Here is a 15960-nt window from a genome sequence, read left to right on the forward strand (position 1 = left end):
TCTCTATCTCTGTCAAATAAATAAATAAAATCTTTAAAAAAAAAAAAAAGATTCTCTCTCTCCCTCTCCACCTGCCCCACCCCACTGCATGCTTTCTCTAAAACAAAACAAAACAAACAAACAAAAAACACATGTATAGGGAGCAAAATAGGACAGGTCAAATTGATAACAGCAGCTATATTAAGGTAATTGGATTATAGTGACTTCATTTTTTCTATTTTATAAACTTCCAATTATATAATTTTGTATATATGTAATAAAAATTTATAAATAAAAAAGGTATTTTGACACGGATAAAATGGAATTCTGGCATCATTGGATTAAAGCCATCTGCCCTCCTTGTCTCTATTCCTGGGAAGGAAGCATACCTTCCTGAAATAGGCTTCTGACAAATACATGATCTTCTGGGGGGCTCCAGCACACTTTACAGGGGTATTTGGGAAGGTAAAGATGGCATTGCCCTCCTTGAAGTCCTGCAGAGCTTTCCATGTCTTCTCCACCGTTTTCACTGAATAATTGGACCCTATTTTGGGATGGTCAAAACCTTCAGGTAAGCCTTTAATCTGCAAGAAAGCACACAAGGAAATTATTTTTAAACAAAAGTGCAGATTCATGAGTGTAAATTTTTTAAGGAAAGTGCAAAAACTCTTGTTTAGAGCTTCCGTTTTCTGCCATTTCTATAATCTCGCAAGTATTTCAGTCCAATCATTAGCCCCCAGGACTCACACACATTGGAGTAGGCAGGAGGGCAAGGGATCTGCTAAGATCAGGACTGTGGTGCTTGGCGTCAACTGCCAAACTGCAGAATGGACTCGGCCCATGGGAACCCCTTTGCCTCCCTGGCCTTGACACCATGATTTGAACATATCTCTTCCCACCATGAAGGTGAGGACAAGAAGCCAGCCATGCTTCCTTTTTGGAGAACCAATTGCCTTACTGGGAAGAAGGACAGGCAGAACCGAGAGCCATACTGTCAATAATCACAAACGTAAACTACCCTGTATCAGGTTGTACCAAATCAAACTCTTGGTAAGGGCAGTAAAGGCAGGTAATTAAAAACATGGACTTGGGACCCCCACAGATCTGGCTCGAGTCCCAGCTTTTCCACTTACGAGTATTGTGACCCTGGGTAAATTACCCAATATTCCTAAGCCAGCACATCTCAAAGGGCAGTTCCTGGGAACTTGCTAGAAATGCAAATTATCAGGCCCCACCCACATCGCTGATTCAGAAACTCAGGGGCAAGCCCAGCAATCTGCCTGGCTCTCTGGGTGGTTCTAACGTACACCGAGTTTATGTTCATCATCTGTAAAATGGGGGTAAAAGTAGATGCTTCAGAGGGTTGTTGGCAGGAAGATATGAGACCACACACATACAGTGCTTAGAAAAATGGCACCCACACGGTAATGCCCCACAAAGCGTCAGTGTATTCCTGCCAGTAAGATTAACTGGACACCTGTCTTTGGTATTAGAAGGTACGGAGACTGAGTTGAGACCCAAGCACTGGTTCTTCCATTAAGAGCAGAGAACCATCAAAAACCAGAAGACGGGCTGGTCCTTCGGAACCCTCGCAGGCTCTTCTCCAGACTGTAGGGCAACCACGTGACGCTCGCCCCTCAGCTGTCAAGGAAGCAGTGCCAGGAACGCGTCCACGACGCTCACTGTGAAAAGCAACTATTCCCCTGATTACAGACCATTATCTCCTGCTACAGTTTAAGTAGTTGTAATATCAGCAGTTTCAACAGAATTATCATGATTATTATTATTATTATTATTTTTATAAAATCTCCTTGTATCTTACTGTTTCTAAAGTCTCAGCCCATGCTGACAGTGGATAATTCACTGCGGGAACTCGTACTGGCTCCTAGACACAGATGAGGGAACTGAAGGACAGCAAAGTTGAGAGACCCACCTAGACTCTTACAGAACCAGATGCCGAGACTCCTGACCATGGCCTCGAGTACTCCTCACACGACCTCCCTACTTCCTGGTTCCAAAAGCAAAACACACTAGCCAAGCGATAAACAGCTGATCTCTTATTTCCTTCATTATTTGCCTCTAGTTTGAAGAGGTTGTTGTTAAGGAAAAAGGTGCCATAAAGTGGTAACCAAGTTCCTTTTAGGAAGACGGGTGACAAAGGGCAGTTTATGACCNCCTACTTCCTGGTTCCAAAAGCAAAACACACTAGCCAAGCGATAAACAGCTGATCTCTTATTTCCTTCATTACTTGCCTCTAGTTTGAAGAGGTTGTTGTTAAGGAAAAAGGTGCCATAAAGTGGTAACCAAGTCCCTTTTAGGAAGACGGGTGACAAAGGGCAGTTTATGACCCCTCATCCAATTCAAGTTGCTTCTCTGGGAACTCTGGAGCAGAGGGAGGCAGGGAGAGTCAGAGAAAGAGAGGAGATCTGACTCGCCCTTTGGCTGACCAGCCAGGGAGCAGGACATCATGCTGCAGGGACGCCGTGGAACTGAGGGGATAAAAGAGGCAACTCGGTCCTACACAGCAAGGTAGTTTTCTTGTGAGTCTGGAAAAGCCTGCTCTTTTGCAAGAACTGCCATTAGGGCATGGACACGCTAAATTTGGATTAAAGCGTAAAGCTAAAACATATCATCATTGTTGACATCGTTGACAAAATCTTAAAAGATTTTTTTAAAAACCATAAAAAGACTGCTGAGAAAAGAAAAACTGAAAGAGGATCCCTTAGAACTCTTTCATGCCAGAATGAATACAGGGCAACTAAATACAGCATCTGATCTTGGCATAAGTAGGCCAGCGTCACACAGAAGTGGTTTCAGATAGTACCTTCTCATAGTCCAGCTGGATTCCGAGAGCAATAATAAGGTATTTGTAGGAGATCTGCAACACAAAACAATGGTATTTTAGACCAGGATCCCAGAAGTGACAGCCCAAGGGCTAACCAGCCCCAGCCCCCATGTGGCCAACCCCCATGCCTCCATTTTCTACTGTGGACACCTTGAGGCTGCGGGTGATGGGCAAGGGACAGGGAGGGAGGCACGCTCCCATCTGCCATCACGTCTGTCATTCCCGGTTTCTCAGGCCTCAGCACTTCACAAGTATTGTATGACCTGCCTGGCCCCGAGGGCTTGAGAGTCCTATGTTTTTACACAGTGGAAAGGGGTACAAAGAAGCCACAACTATTTGTGTGGTGCTTCTATTAACACCTCCTCGTGCTGAAGGGTGGGAGAAGCACTTCCTAATCAATCAACTTTAAAATTTGTAGAGTCATGTGTGACTCCCAGGCAAATCTGACCTGCCATATGGATTGGATCGATATTCTAAGTGAGAAACTGCTCTTTTGAGGGCCATGGAAAAGGATGTGATATAATGTACATGACCTTACTTAATGATCTATTTAGAACTTAAAAGTCCCTTCTTTAAATATGGGTATTGTGGGCCATCTGGGTGGCTCAGTTAAGTGTCTGCCTTTGGCTCAGGTCATGATCCTGGGGTCTTGGGATCGAGCCCCATGTCAGGCTCTTTGCTCAGCAGGGCAATCTGCTTCTCCCTCTCCCTCTGCCTGCTGCTCCACCTGCTTGTGCTCTCTCTCTCTCTCTGTCAAATAAATAAACAAAATCTCCAAAATAAATGGATGAATGAATGGTGATTACTCTTGTCAAGGGCAAAAGTATTCATATTTATCATGATGGAAATGTGGGTTTAAGATCAGAAGGAAGAAAGCTGAGGCCAGACAGTGTAAGCAAGAGGGACATAAAGAAACAGAACTTGACTAGAAACCTGGAGTTGGAGAACGATCATTAACGAAAGTCAGGAGCTCAGCAAAGGAGTAATGGGTTATAATTAACTATCCCGATCTTGTACTTAAAGGAGAAGCAGAGCAGCAAGAAGAGTAGGTCACAGCTGAAGAGAGTGCTTGGCTCAGGCTGGGGAGCCAAGGGCAGCAAGTCTCTGCAGAGGTCCTGCCCTGGGATCCAGGAGGCTCAGCTCCAAGGTCAGCTCCATAGTGAGGCCTTCTGATGATTCAATTCCCCTCCCCACTGGCCCCTTCTGGGACCCTCCTTAGCACAGTGCACATGATGCTGTATAGCAATGCTTGTGTTATATAGGAATAATGTCTTCCCTCACTACACGGAATACTCCAGAGGATCAAGGGCATGTCTTAGTCTTCATATTCCCGAAATTAAAGTGAGGAACTCAGTAATGTTTCTTGGATGAATAGATGGGTTTCAGTTGTTTGTGAAATACATAATTTATCAAAGTGCACAGATAATATACACATCTTCCTCCATATGATTTGCCTATCCATAGACAGGAGAGTGTAGCAGGCCCATTAGCTACCTGACTGAGCTATGCTGAGTCTTCAAGGTAAATGAGGTCAGATGGGGCATGGGGTCTGGGGGTGATGATTTACAGGCAGAAGACGACACAGTCAACAAGAAAAACCTTTGGTTTGTGTGTGTCCCGATTGTTTAATTAGAGTATAATGTTGATTATTTTTGAGGGCTAGTAACAGACAAGCTTAATATCACACACACACACACAAAAAAATCATTAAGGGAGAATAAACCCTAAAGAGAACAAAGAACAAAAGGAAAGCCTCAAGCCTTCTGAATAAATTCAAGTTTCCAGGCCAGATGATGTAAATTCTAAGGAATTGCAAAAACTTGTAGACAAGACTTTTGAGCAATTACAGCGAACGGTGCAGACGTTGCCAGAAGGATAATACGGGCACGTATTCTAATTTTCTACAGGGAATTGGTGGCAGTGCACTCTGATACTAACAACCTAATAAATTGGACGTTCCAGACTCATCCACTAAAGAAATGCCTTTTGGTGATTTAGGAAAAAAACAGCAACATAGGTTCACAGATTGCAAACTGCAGTCAGTCAGCGAGGGCTCAAGCACTATGCCGGCACACAGAGGACACTCAGTACGTATATCCTCTTCCTTTTTTCATGTGTTCTTTAAAACATAATAACATCTCTTGAGCATTCAAGCTGCAGGACACTGTTCTAAGTCTCACATGTTTTAATTCATTTAGTCTTCAAAACAACCCAATGAGGTAGGTGGTATTATTACCATTTTTTTTTTAGATTTTATTTATTCATTTCAGAGAGGGAGAGAGTGGGAGGAGGAGCAGAGAGAGGGGGACAAGCAGACTCTGCACTCAGTGCAGAGCCCAATGCAGGGCTCGATCTCACGACCCTGAGATTACGACCTGAGCTGAAATCAAGAGTCAGATGCTTGGGGCGCCTGGGTGGCACAGCGGTTAAGCGTTTGCCTTCGGCTCAGGGCATGATCCCGACGTTATGGGATCGAGCCCTACATCAGGCTCCTCTGCTATAAGCCTGCTTCTTCCTCTCCCACTCCCCGTTTGTGTTCCTTCTCTCGCTGGCTGTCTCTATCTCTGTCAAATAAATAAAGAAAATCTTTAAAAAAAAAATCAAAGAGTATGGAGTTTCCTCAAGAAATTAAAAATAGAACCACCATATGATCCAGCAGGTCCACTTCTCGGTACATAAGCAGAGGAAATTAAATNAATATTTACTGAGCACCTCCAATGTGACATATTGTGCTAGGTCCTAGACATACAACACTGAACCAGAATGATACTGTTCCCACCCCTCCAAGAACTCAGTCTAGTGGGTGAGATAGGTATTATCAGATAATCACACAAATAATTACTAAATCATAGAATGCTGTGACAGTGTGTTAAGGGGGAACCTGACCTAGTCTAGTAGGTCAGGGAAGGCTTTTCTGAAGGGGTAAATCTAAGATAAAGATGAGTAGGAGTTAGCTAGGAAAAGAGGTAAGCTCAGCATGTGCAAATGTCCTGGGGAAGGAGGCGGCCAAGGCATGTGAGCAAATGAAAGGAAAATGTGCTGGAGCAGAAATGACGAGAGAGAGGGAGAGAGAGAGAAAGAATGGAACCAGAACCAGGTTAAGTCTGGAGAAGGAAAAGGGCCAGTCCAGTCCACACAAAGCCTATGGGACACATTCCAGACAAACAGATCCCTGCATCAGGGAAGAGTTAGAGACACATCGAGTCTGGATTTCAGCAATGCTTTCAACTCTGTCTTGAAGAAATACTAATGTATAAACTAAGCATGGAATAATTTTGGTAACTTTTTAGCAAAAAATATTTGCTAAACAATGTTGATTAACTGATGCACGCTAGAAAAATCTCTCAAGGGACATGTTATCAAATTAAAACCTTGAAATTAAATGAAGCAATTGTGGATAATGGCTAGGGGGGAAAATGGTAACTGGATGACAGAATCATAAATCCACAAGATCCAGGCAAGTTGGGAAGATGAACTAAAACCAACAAGATGATATTTCCCGTGAGTTGGTATATGCGGATTTCCGAGATCTGGCTATAACAGACTTTTGCTTAATAAAATCTTGGAAGAAAGTCCTGCCAGTTTACACCAACCTCTTCCCCAGCCCTAAAACAAGACACCGCAACTTTCCTAAGAGTCTGAGCCCTAGATGTCTAAGCAGGGCTCAGAAGTGAGAATACCCACCAGTGCCTCTCATTCTCAAGAGATGAGACAAGTTTATGATTCTTGAGATGCGCACAAACCCAACCACAGAGGGCTCTAGGCTATATGTGTAATATAGAGGGGTCTAATCAAGGAGGCAGGCACTGCTGTACCAAAGAGGTGATATATATTGTCAGAGACAGGTGTTCTGGCCCCAAGAACAGTGGACTGGCAAAGGAAATGAGCCCCAAAGCTCAATCTTGTGAACTGAGAACAATCTTCCGTTTAATAGTGTCTGCTCTCCTGGGGATGCTGGAGAAAATAAGTTCATCAACAGGGAGAAATAATTTTTAAGTATTTTATAAATATGTATGTGTGTATATATATATGCAAATATANATATATATAAGCAAATATATCCTAATCTATTATATATATATATTCTAATCTATTACATATATCCATATATTAGATATGGATGGAGAAAGCCTGACTTGACATTGGGTCATGTGAAAAAAGACCTAGAAGTTCGAACTGACCTCAAGCCCAGCATGAATCAGCGCTGTGGTAACGGTTGCTAAAAAGGCAAATGCTAACTTAGGCTATATCCAGTTGTGGGAGGGAATAGTGTCACTCTATTCTGGGCTGTTCTGTAAAGTTGCCTACTCTTCTGGGCAACCTCTTTCATGGGGACACTAACAGGACAGATGATGTCCACAGCAGGGCAGAGAGAACAGCAAGGGCACTGGAGACCATGGAACAGGAAAAAGCGCTGAGGAAAGTGGAGACAGGGCACAAATCGACCTGACGACTAGATTTACACAGACGATAAGAGCCATCTTCTCATATTTGAAGAGTTCCTCCACAGAAATGGAAAGGTACTCTTGGCCACGCTACAGGACAAAACAAGGAACAAGAAAGACATTAAGGCCAAGAACACCCTGGGGCCCAAGGAAGACCATGAAAGAGGCTACAGAAAGGTAGATTCTGACTCCATGATTTTGATGTAACTCGTCTGTCTAAAAAAATGGAGAGCGATCACTTGTTGTCAGAGAACTCCTTGACCTGGGAACGTGTAAATACCAACCCATTTTAAATTCAATCCCTCCCCCCACATGCCCCAATTTCAATTACTCTGCTCTATTTACTTTCATTGATACTCATCGCCTTCTAGCACACTATATAATTTACTTATTATGTCTATTGGTTATTGTATGCCCTCCCCTGCTTGAGATAAAACCCAGGAAAGTAAGGATTTTTGTTTCTTTTTGTTCACTCATATATGCCTAAAACCATATCTAGTTTATAGAAGACACTTAATAGTGGCACCGAGCTGGCTCAGTCGGTAGAGCATTCAACCCTTGATCTCTGGGTCCTAAGTTTGACCCCATGCTGGGCATAGAGCTTACTTTTTTAAAAAATTTATTTATTTATTTATTTATTCATTCATTCATTCATTTATCTATTTTGACAGAGAGAGAGCACGTGTTGGTGAGGGGGCCAGCAGAGGGAGAGGGAGAGAGAATCTCAAGCAGGCTCCACACTCAGCTCAGAGCCCAACTTGGGGCTTGATCTCACAACCCTGAGATCATGACCTGAGCTGAAATCAAGACTAAGGGGCTCAACCAACTGAGCCACCCAGACACCCCTAGAGCTTACTTTGAAAAAGAAAGAAGGAGGGGTGCCTGGGTGGCTCAGTCTGTTAAGAGTCTACCTTTGGCTCAGGTCATGATCCCAGGGTCCTGGGATGGAGCCCAAAGTTGGGCTCCCTGCTCAGCAAGGGGGCCTGCTTCTCCCTCTACCTCTGCTCGTGTGCTCTCTCTCGTTCATTCTGTCTCTAATAAATAAGATCTTTAAAAGGAAGGAAGGAAGGAAGGAAGGAAGGAAGGAAGGAAGGAAGGAAGGAAGGAAGGAAGGAGAAAGGGGAGGGGAGAAGGGAGGGGAGAAAGGAGAGAAAGGGAGAAAGAGAAAGGAAGGAAGGGAGGGGGAATGGATGCAAGGAAGAAGAAAGAAAGGAAAGAAAGGAAGGAGGATGCTTAAATATTCATGGGAAGAGGAAGGCAGACAGGCAGGCCAGCTAGAGAACTAAGGGTCATGAATGCTGTAAGGCAGGTACTCCTGGTCAAGGTTTAGGAAAAGGCTACAAAGAATCTCTAAACTAGGCGCCTGGGTGGCTCAGCTGGTTAAGCACCTGCGTTCCGTTCAGGTCATGATCTCAGGGCCCTGGGACTGAGCCCCAGGTGGGGCTCCCTGCTCAGCGGGGAGTCTGCATCTCCCTCTCTCTGCCCCTCCCCCCAATTGTGCTCTCTCTCAAATAAATTTTTTTTAAAAAAGATTCTCTAAACTCAACAAAATTAAATGCAAAATTTAATCATCTCAGGGTCCTGAGATGGAGCCCCAAGTGGGCTCCGCATTCAGCAGGGAGTCTGCTTAGGACTCTCTCCCTCTTCCTCTGCACCTCCCTGGTGTGTGTGCACATATGCTCTCTCTCTCTCTCTAAAATAAAATCTTGTTTTAAAAAAATTGGTATGTATATGCATTTTCTAGATAAGGCTTTTATCAGGTGCTCAGAAAGATCCATGACCCAAGGAAGGGGTACAAATGCCTGTAGCCAATGAGTCCCTGCTTAGAGGAAGGGGTTGGACTTGAAAACCTTTCAGATCCCCACCAAGTCCCAGATTCTACAGCTCTGAGAAAATGCCTGCCGCAGTGCTGGGCTCGGCGGCAGCCAAGAGGACAAGGCACCGCAGATGGCTTCTAAGCCTGGCATCTCACCATCCCGCTCTCACCCCAACAGGGGCTTTTTTCTCTGGGTGATAGGAGCAGACTTCTGAATGGTACTGAGCACTTAGAGTCTCAAGCTTCAGGAACAGAAATTCTCCTTAGCCCCCGCACAATCAGGACTCACACCGTCCTTTACAACTCTGGCATAGCGCCCCCTAGTGTAACTAGGATGGATATTTTCCAACGTCTTCTGGGCGGTCAACTGTCCTGGTGAGAAGCCCGCTGTTTCAAAGGTAAAAGGAGGGAGTGCTGCTATTTTAACATGTAGTGGTAGTATTTGTGGAATAAACATTCAAATGCAAGATAGTACCAAGCAAACTGAGCAACAGTGGGCGGGTTCAACAAATACATGTCTTAGTTGTTCATTTATTCAACATCACTCACTCCTTCCATCTCTCCCATCCTCCATCCACCACACACCTTCCCACCTCGTGCAGGAGCCACATACACACACACACACACACACACACACCCATGCACGCACATGCACATGTGTTGCTCTCTCTCCATGTAGCTCTGCAGTTTGATAATGGCTGTGCATTAACACAAGCCCTGATTAACAAAAGCCAAAGGACCCCGATGCTTACCTCCTTGCCATTGTCTGTGTGGATGCAGTTCTTGTCTGGGTTCAGCTCAACCACTCTAGCTTTGATCCATTCTACACCAGATGGTATCACACTCGCAGTGGGACGGCCAGATGAGGATAACTGCTTGGCACCAGCCCCCACCAGTGTCCAGATTGGCTGGTAGAAATGTCTCTGAGAAACAACGTATTTGGAGATCCACTTCAATTTGAGACAGATCAAAAGGGTCATAGGTAAAGGTACATGAGCTAGACTCTCAATCATCCCTCCCAACCCTCGAAGCATCACATAAAAAAGCCTTAGAAGGTTAGTCTCCCCCTCCCCTCCTATTGGTGTCTCCCATTATGTTAGGCTCTGAAGGGCAGTCACCTAACACAAGAATTCTGCCAAGATCATCCCAAAAAAGCCATCAACTATCTTTCATGACCATTATATTATTTGTTGCTCAAAGTTGACTTGATGCTTAACATGTACATGGATATATATACATGCATATGTGTATACACACACACACATACATTATGGATATATTTATCTGCACAGACATAAAGAAAAATTAAGCCTGGCAGCCTAAATATGGTTCCTTGGAACCATCTGGAGACTACATTAAGTCTGGAAAGTTTACAACCACTTCTGAAGAGTCTCAAAACTTCTTTAACTTCCAACTGTGTTTCCCAAGCCCATGGAGGACTGCAGACATTCCCTATTGGCCCTCGTACTCCCTCCTCTCCCTTCTCAGAGGTTTTATACCCGAAGCCAGTAGGCACCAGATCCTACCCCATGATGCCAAATTTCCACTATTTTCGAGAATTCTCTTGCTTCAGATGGTCCTCTCTTGATCTAAATTAGTTTTGAAAGTTCTAGACTCATGGGCAAAGGGCAGATTGATCTAACAGCCTCTGAGAATCGCAATCCACTCATGGAGTGGCCTGGGGGATCGGCAACTCTCAACACTGCCAAAATGCCTCAAACTGGCTGGACAGAATTGCCAGCCACAGAGATGTTAAAGAGGATATGAAAAATGGCTTTGCAATCTCTATATAGCCAATAATGGAGGTGATCAAAGAGGAGGGAGGCAAAGGTCTCCAGTGGTGAGAACTTATTGATTTCAAGTCCATCTTGAACAGAAAAAGGAATAAAAATACAAGCTCAGATTCTTTTTTAGACTACAAACAAGCATCAGCTCCACCAATCACTAAACCAGACACAGGAGAGCAAGTCCAAATACCTGAGCCCCTCACAGCACCTTCGAAAGACTTCCATCCTGCACTTCCTCAAGGGGGAAGATAGCATGACTCTGGCCTCCCGAATGGTGCCCAGTGCCTCAGAAGAGCCCTTCTCATTACCAGGACTAGCCCCAGTGGGAGACCTGCCCATGGGTTAGCTACAACACACCATAGGTCCCTGATAGAGCTCTCAGACCAATGTCATTTAAAACACTGACCCTGAATTAGTCATTTTAAGAAGGAAAATGATGCAGAACACACCCCCTACCCTACTGTCAGATCACAGCATACCAGTCTGAGACCACAGCTAAGCCCAGGCAGCCTCATGGGGGGCCGGGTAAACTTCTTGAAAAGGAATGTGCTTTTCTTGACCTGCCTTCCCCACCAAACAGGAACTAGATCCATTTTGCTTCCCTCCCAAGGACACAGATCCCAACTGGTACACACCTAGCTCCTCAGGAAACATTAGTCAAGCCACCAAAAATCTGGAATATTTTTTCTGAAAGCTACTGGATCATCTTAAAATGTTTTGCATGAAATAGTGCCTTACAAACCCTTCCCAGCTAACTCCCTGGTGTCTCTGCCTTTTTCTGCTTTACAGTCTGTTTATAATCCCCTGTACTTCAATTTCTCAATCCCACTAACACCTTTCCCAGAGGCCTCCCTGCCCCTCAACTCATCACCCATTGTCCAGACTAGAACAGAGAAAGGAAAGTACAATGGCCGTTGTTCCTCCTCTGGACACTAGGTTGGAATTGGGAGGGCTTTTTGGGTCGAACTGGCTCTCCCCAAAAGATATGTTGAAGCCCTCATCCCAGTACCTGTGAATATGATCTTATTTGGAAATAGGGTCTTCACAGATATAATCAAGTTAAGATGAGGTCATGCTGGATTAGAGTGGGTCCTAAATCCAAGGACTGGTATCCTTATAAGAAGGTCATATGAAGACACCAGAGACACACAGAAAGAAGGCCATGTGCAGACAGAGGCAGAGATTGGAATGATGCCAGCTATAAGCCAAGGAACACCAGAGATTGTCCACAACCACCAAAGCTAGGTGAGAGACATGGGACAGATTCCCTCTCCCCTCCACAGTCTTCAGAGGGAGCATGACCCTGCTAAAACCTTGGCTTTGGACCTCTAGCTTCCAGAACTGTGAAAGAATAAATCTGTTTTTTTAAATCACACAGCTTGTGTGATTTAAATCACACAGCCCTAAGAAACTAATACATAGAAGAACATAAAAGCCTAGAGATCTGTCCTCTCTCCCTCTCTGTCTCCGTCTCCCCACCTTCTCCCAATCCTTTTTGCACCCACAAGAAGCACTAACCTGGAAATGTGACAGCAACAGGGCCTGACAGCCATCCACACCCTACCCCAACACACACGTGCACCTGCACACAGACACATGCACTCAAAATGGAGAGAATTACCTCACTGGGCTCAACAATGGCCACGTTTTCTGCACCCACTCTCCTCTTCATGCGAGCAGCCATGGTGATCCCACCGCTGCCCCCACCCAGCACCAGCACTTCATAGTGGTTCTTGGCGGCAAGGCTGGCCCCTGTGTGCAGCTGAAGGGGGCTAGCCTGCTGAGTGCCCAGCCTGAGGAAACAGGCAAAGAGCCTGGCTCGAGGGCCAGACATCACAGTGGCCAGTGGGGTCATCTTCAGGCTGGATCAGGCTAGAAAGGAATAGACAACGCTATGAGTAAGTAGGGACCACTATGGGACCAAAGCATTTTCTTTCGGGGAGGAAGGGAAGGCTGGTGTCTGACCAGCTCTAGTTGGTTCCCACCATCTGCTCTCAAGACCATCTTCCCATCTGACTGTGGTCAAAAGTCTCCTGGGAAGACCACTGATAGTTAACAATTGGTTAAGCTTTCCATTTCTCTCATCCTCCTTCTTTCAGGTCACCTGGGACTTTGTTTGAACTAAATAGGCCTCACCTTTTAAATTCTAGTAATTTGCCTCTACTTATCCTTGTCCGTCCATAAATCTAGGGCATCCTGTGGTTTTCCAGCTGCCACCCATTCTCCTCTCACGCACCTCTCGCCTCTGTAACTGTTTCTTAGATTTTTTAGTCCCTCAAAGATGTATGAGTCCACAGAGAGACACCTGTACAATTTCTTGCCATAAAGGGCACCTAAGACCTTGATCAAACAGAAACATTCCTAAGAAACCCACCTTCTGCAACTCAGAGCTCAGATCGAGGTAACTGGGGCCTTGGCCGCACTCAGAGGCCTCCTGGCTCTGCTTGCCCACAGACATGCAGTGTGACCAAATCACTGGCTACACGTAAGCAAAAGCCCTCCACACCCTTGGTAATTTCAACCAGTAGATAAAAAAGCCATAAAAGGAGCCCTGCCTGGTATCATAAATTTATGCTTTACGTAAAGAATCTGCAGATGCCGCTGATGGTCTTTTATTATGTCCAATTCAGTAAACAATCTCCCCTTCATAGTTCCTCCTAGAGACACTTTACCTTTAGGAAACCGTGTTTCTGTGCTGAGCGGTTACTGCTTTGCCAGTGAGAAAGTGAGGGCTTCTCAGAAACTGGCCCTGGCTTCACCCCATCCACAGGACGGGCCTCACACCTTGCATACCGTCTACTTGCATAACTCGAAGGGCCCAGACTCAAAATATCACCCTCTCTGGGTATTCCACTGCCCCAAATCAAGTTCAGTCCTTTGGGTTCAACAATGCTCCAGGAACCCTTTACTAAAATGCAGGTGCCCAGCTGGAGGATAACACTTCTGGCTGCTAAGGTCACGAACTTCTTCAGAGGAACAATTTAATTATATTATTTTCCCCCCAACTAAAGAAGAGGAAGGCTACGTGAGGGGATTAAACAAAGCCAAGAGGTGGAAAGGATGGGAAAGGAAACAAGAAAGGCCCTGGAGGAGGGAGGAATGACCCAGTGGGAAGGAGGAGGAGCCGAGTGCTGACCTTGATCAATTAACTATTCCAGAGTTTTGGCACCCCAAACAACTTCCTCAATAGCTCAGCTCTGAGAAGCAAGGGGAGGTGGGGTGAGGGTGGGGGGATTTGGGCGCCTACAGTACAGTACGTGGGGCAGGCTCAGAAATTGTAGCTACAGGTTTAAAATCAGTGCAACCCTTCTAGAAAATAACATTTCTCATCCGTTGACCCTGTGTTTCCATTTCTGGGATTCCTAGAGGCTAAGGAAATAACCACTAACGCTAAAGAAAAAAAGTCCTTTACAAAGATATTTCTCACATATTCATTCCTAATATGGTGAACCCTCAGTTAACTGGTTTGTGGACTGGATCTCATTATATCCTGGTTACAGAAAAAAACCCACAGGCTCCACACTGGCCAGGGAAGCCTCGGGTCCCAGACTGTTTTAACCAACACTAATTCATGACTGATTCAGTTTAACATGGTGTGGAGGGGCAGGAATACCAGTCTGGATGTCAAATATCAGAGGGAAAGGTTAAGTAGGGTTATACATGGTAATAGGTGATTTTGACTTCTTCTGCTTTTCTATGTTTGATAAAATGTCAGCTATATACATGTATTAATGTTATAAAATCTTTATTTTGATAAGTAACACGTATTAAGTCCTTTACATAAGCATTCGGTTTATGAGTTCGATGCCATTATCATCCCCATTTTACAGATGATAAAATCGAGCCAGGGAGCAGGTAAGTGACTTCAAGATCATATAGCCCATACGTGGTGGGCTATGAACTGAATCCAGGCACTTTGGTGCCACAGCCTCTACTCTAAACCTCTGTACTCTACTATCTCTGTGATCTTTATCAACCACCACAAAACGTTGCCTATGTGATACTGTTAAATGAAAAAAAAAAAAAAGCCAGATTTATTTTCTATACTTCCCAGAAAAGGGACACTATTTTTTTTATGGTACTGACACCTAACTATTAATGTTTTGATATAACTATAATTGATTTTTCATCTTCTTTGTGTGTGCTTTTCTCCAGTTTTCTTTAACGAACTCTAGATTTTACATTTTGAAAATTGTGCCATTTGATATTTTTTTAATGATTGAGGAGTGGAGAAAAATCAGCAAGTAGGATGTTGCTGTTTCGTGGGGAGAGAAGTTTTTTTTTTTTAAGATTTATTTATTTACTTATTTTAGAGAGAAAAAGCAAGCATTTGAGTGCTGAGGGGGAGAGGGAGAATCTCAAGCAGACTCCCCGCTGAGCATGGAGACCAACGTGGGGCTTCATCCCAAGACCATGAGATTGTGACCTGAGCTGAAATCAAGAGTTGGAAGTTTGGGGCACCTTGGTGGCTCAGTTGGTTAGGCGGTTGCCTTCAGCTCAGGTCATGATCCTGGGGATCCTGGGATTGAGTCCTGTATCTGGCTCCCTGCTCAGCAGGGAGTCTTGCTTCTCCCCCTCCCCCTGCCCCTCCTCCCACTCACGCACGCATGCATTTGGTCTCTCTCTCACTCTCAAATAAATAAATAAAAGATTTTTTAGAAAAAGAGTCGGAAGCTTAACCAACTGAGCCACCCTGGCGCCCCAAGAAAGAATATATTTTACTGTGAACTGATAGCGATCACATCCTGCCTTTTCATGTTATTCATAAAATGACAGAATCACCGCAAAACTCTTCACTTCCCAGAAAAGGGAAACTATTTTTTTACGGTCTTGAGGTTACATCTTAACCGGGTTAAGCAATAATGATCTAGAAGGAGGCTTGGCTAAGTTTCTGGTTTCCAGCACTCCATCTAAGGTTATTTAACCTCCTAGTCCCCTTCCAGCCTAACACACCATAGTTTTTCTCTTGAAAGAGGAAGAGTTTACACAAATATTTCCCTCATTCCTCCAAGACGGCTAGTTCTGTTCTATTTCAGCAGCCACCCGTAGCCTGTTTCTGGATTCAGTATTTATAAACACAAAGTCCTC

The 15960-nt window shown here is 44.6% G+C and overlaps 2 protein-coding genes across 2 annotated transcripts in view; both read right to left on the reverse strand.

The window, feature by feature from the left end:
- Window positions 1-15960, reverse strand: part of SQOR (sulfide quinone oxidoreductase) — a 54131-nt gene that overhangs the window by 21358 nt on the left and 16813 nt on the right. The window contains exons 2-5 of the mRNA XM_002927896.4: window positions 12494-12744; window positions 9838-10008; window positions 2804-2857; window positions 369-563 (exon numbers count right to left, since the gene is read on the reverse strand). Of these exons, the coding sequence (XP_002927942.2) occupies window positions 369-563; window positions 2804-2857; window positions 9838-10008; window positions 12494-12727 (654 nt within the window). The 5' untranslated portion in view covers window positions 12728-12744. The remainder of the gene's footprint in view (window positions 1-368; window positions 564-2803; window positions 2858-9837; window positions 10009-12493; window positions 12745-15960) is intronic.
- The window catches only part of BLOC1S6 (biogenesis of lysosomal organelles complex 1 subunit 6), a 51272-nt gene continuing 47918 nt past the window's right edge, over window positions 12607-15960 (reverse strand). The window contains exon 7 of the mRNA XM_034661029.1: window positions 12607-12744. Within this exon, the coding sequence (XP_034516920.1) occupies window positions 12730-12744 (15 nt within the window). The 3' untranslated portion in view covers window positions 12607-12729. The remainder of the gene's footprint in view (window positions 12745-15960) is intronic.

This window comes from Ailuropoda melanoleuca, chromosome 5, assembly GCF_002007445.2.
Source record: "Ailuropoda melanoleuca isolate Jingjing chromosome 5, ASM200744v2, whole genome shotgun sequence".
Lineage (NCBI taxonomy): Eukaryota > Metazoa > Chordata > Mammalia > Carnivora > Ursidae > Ailuropoda > Ailuropoda melanoleuca.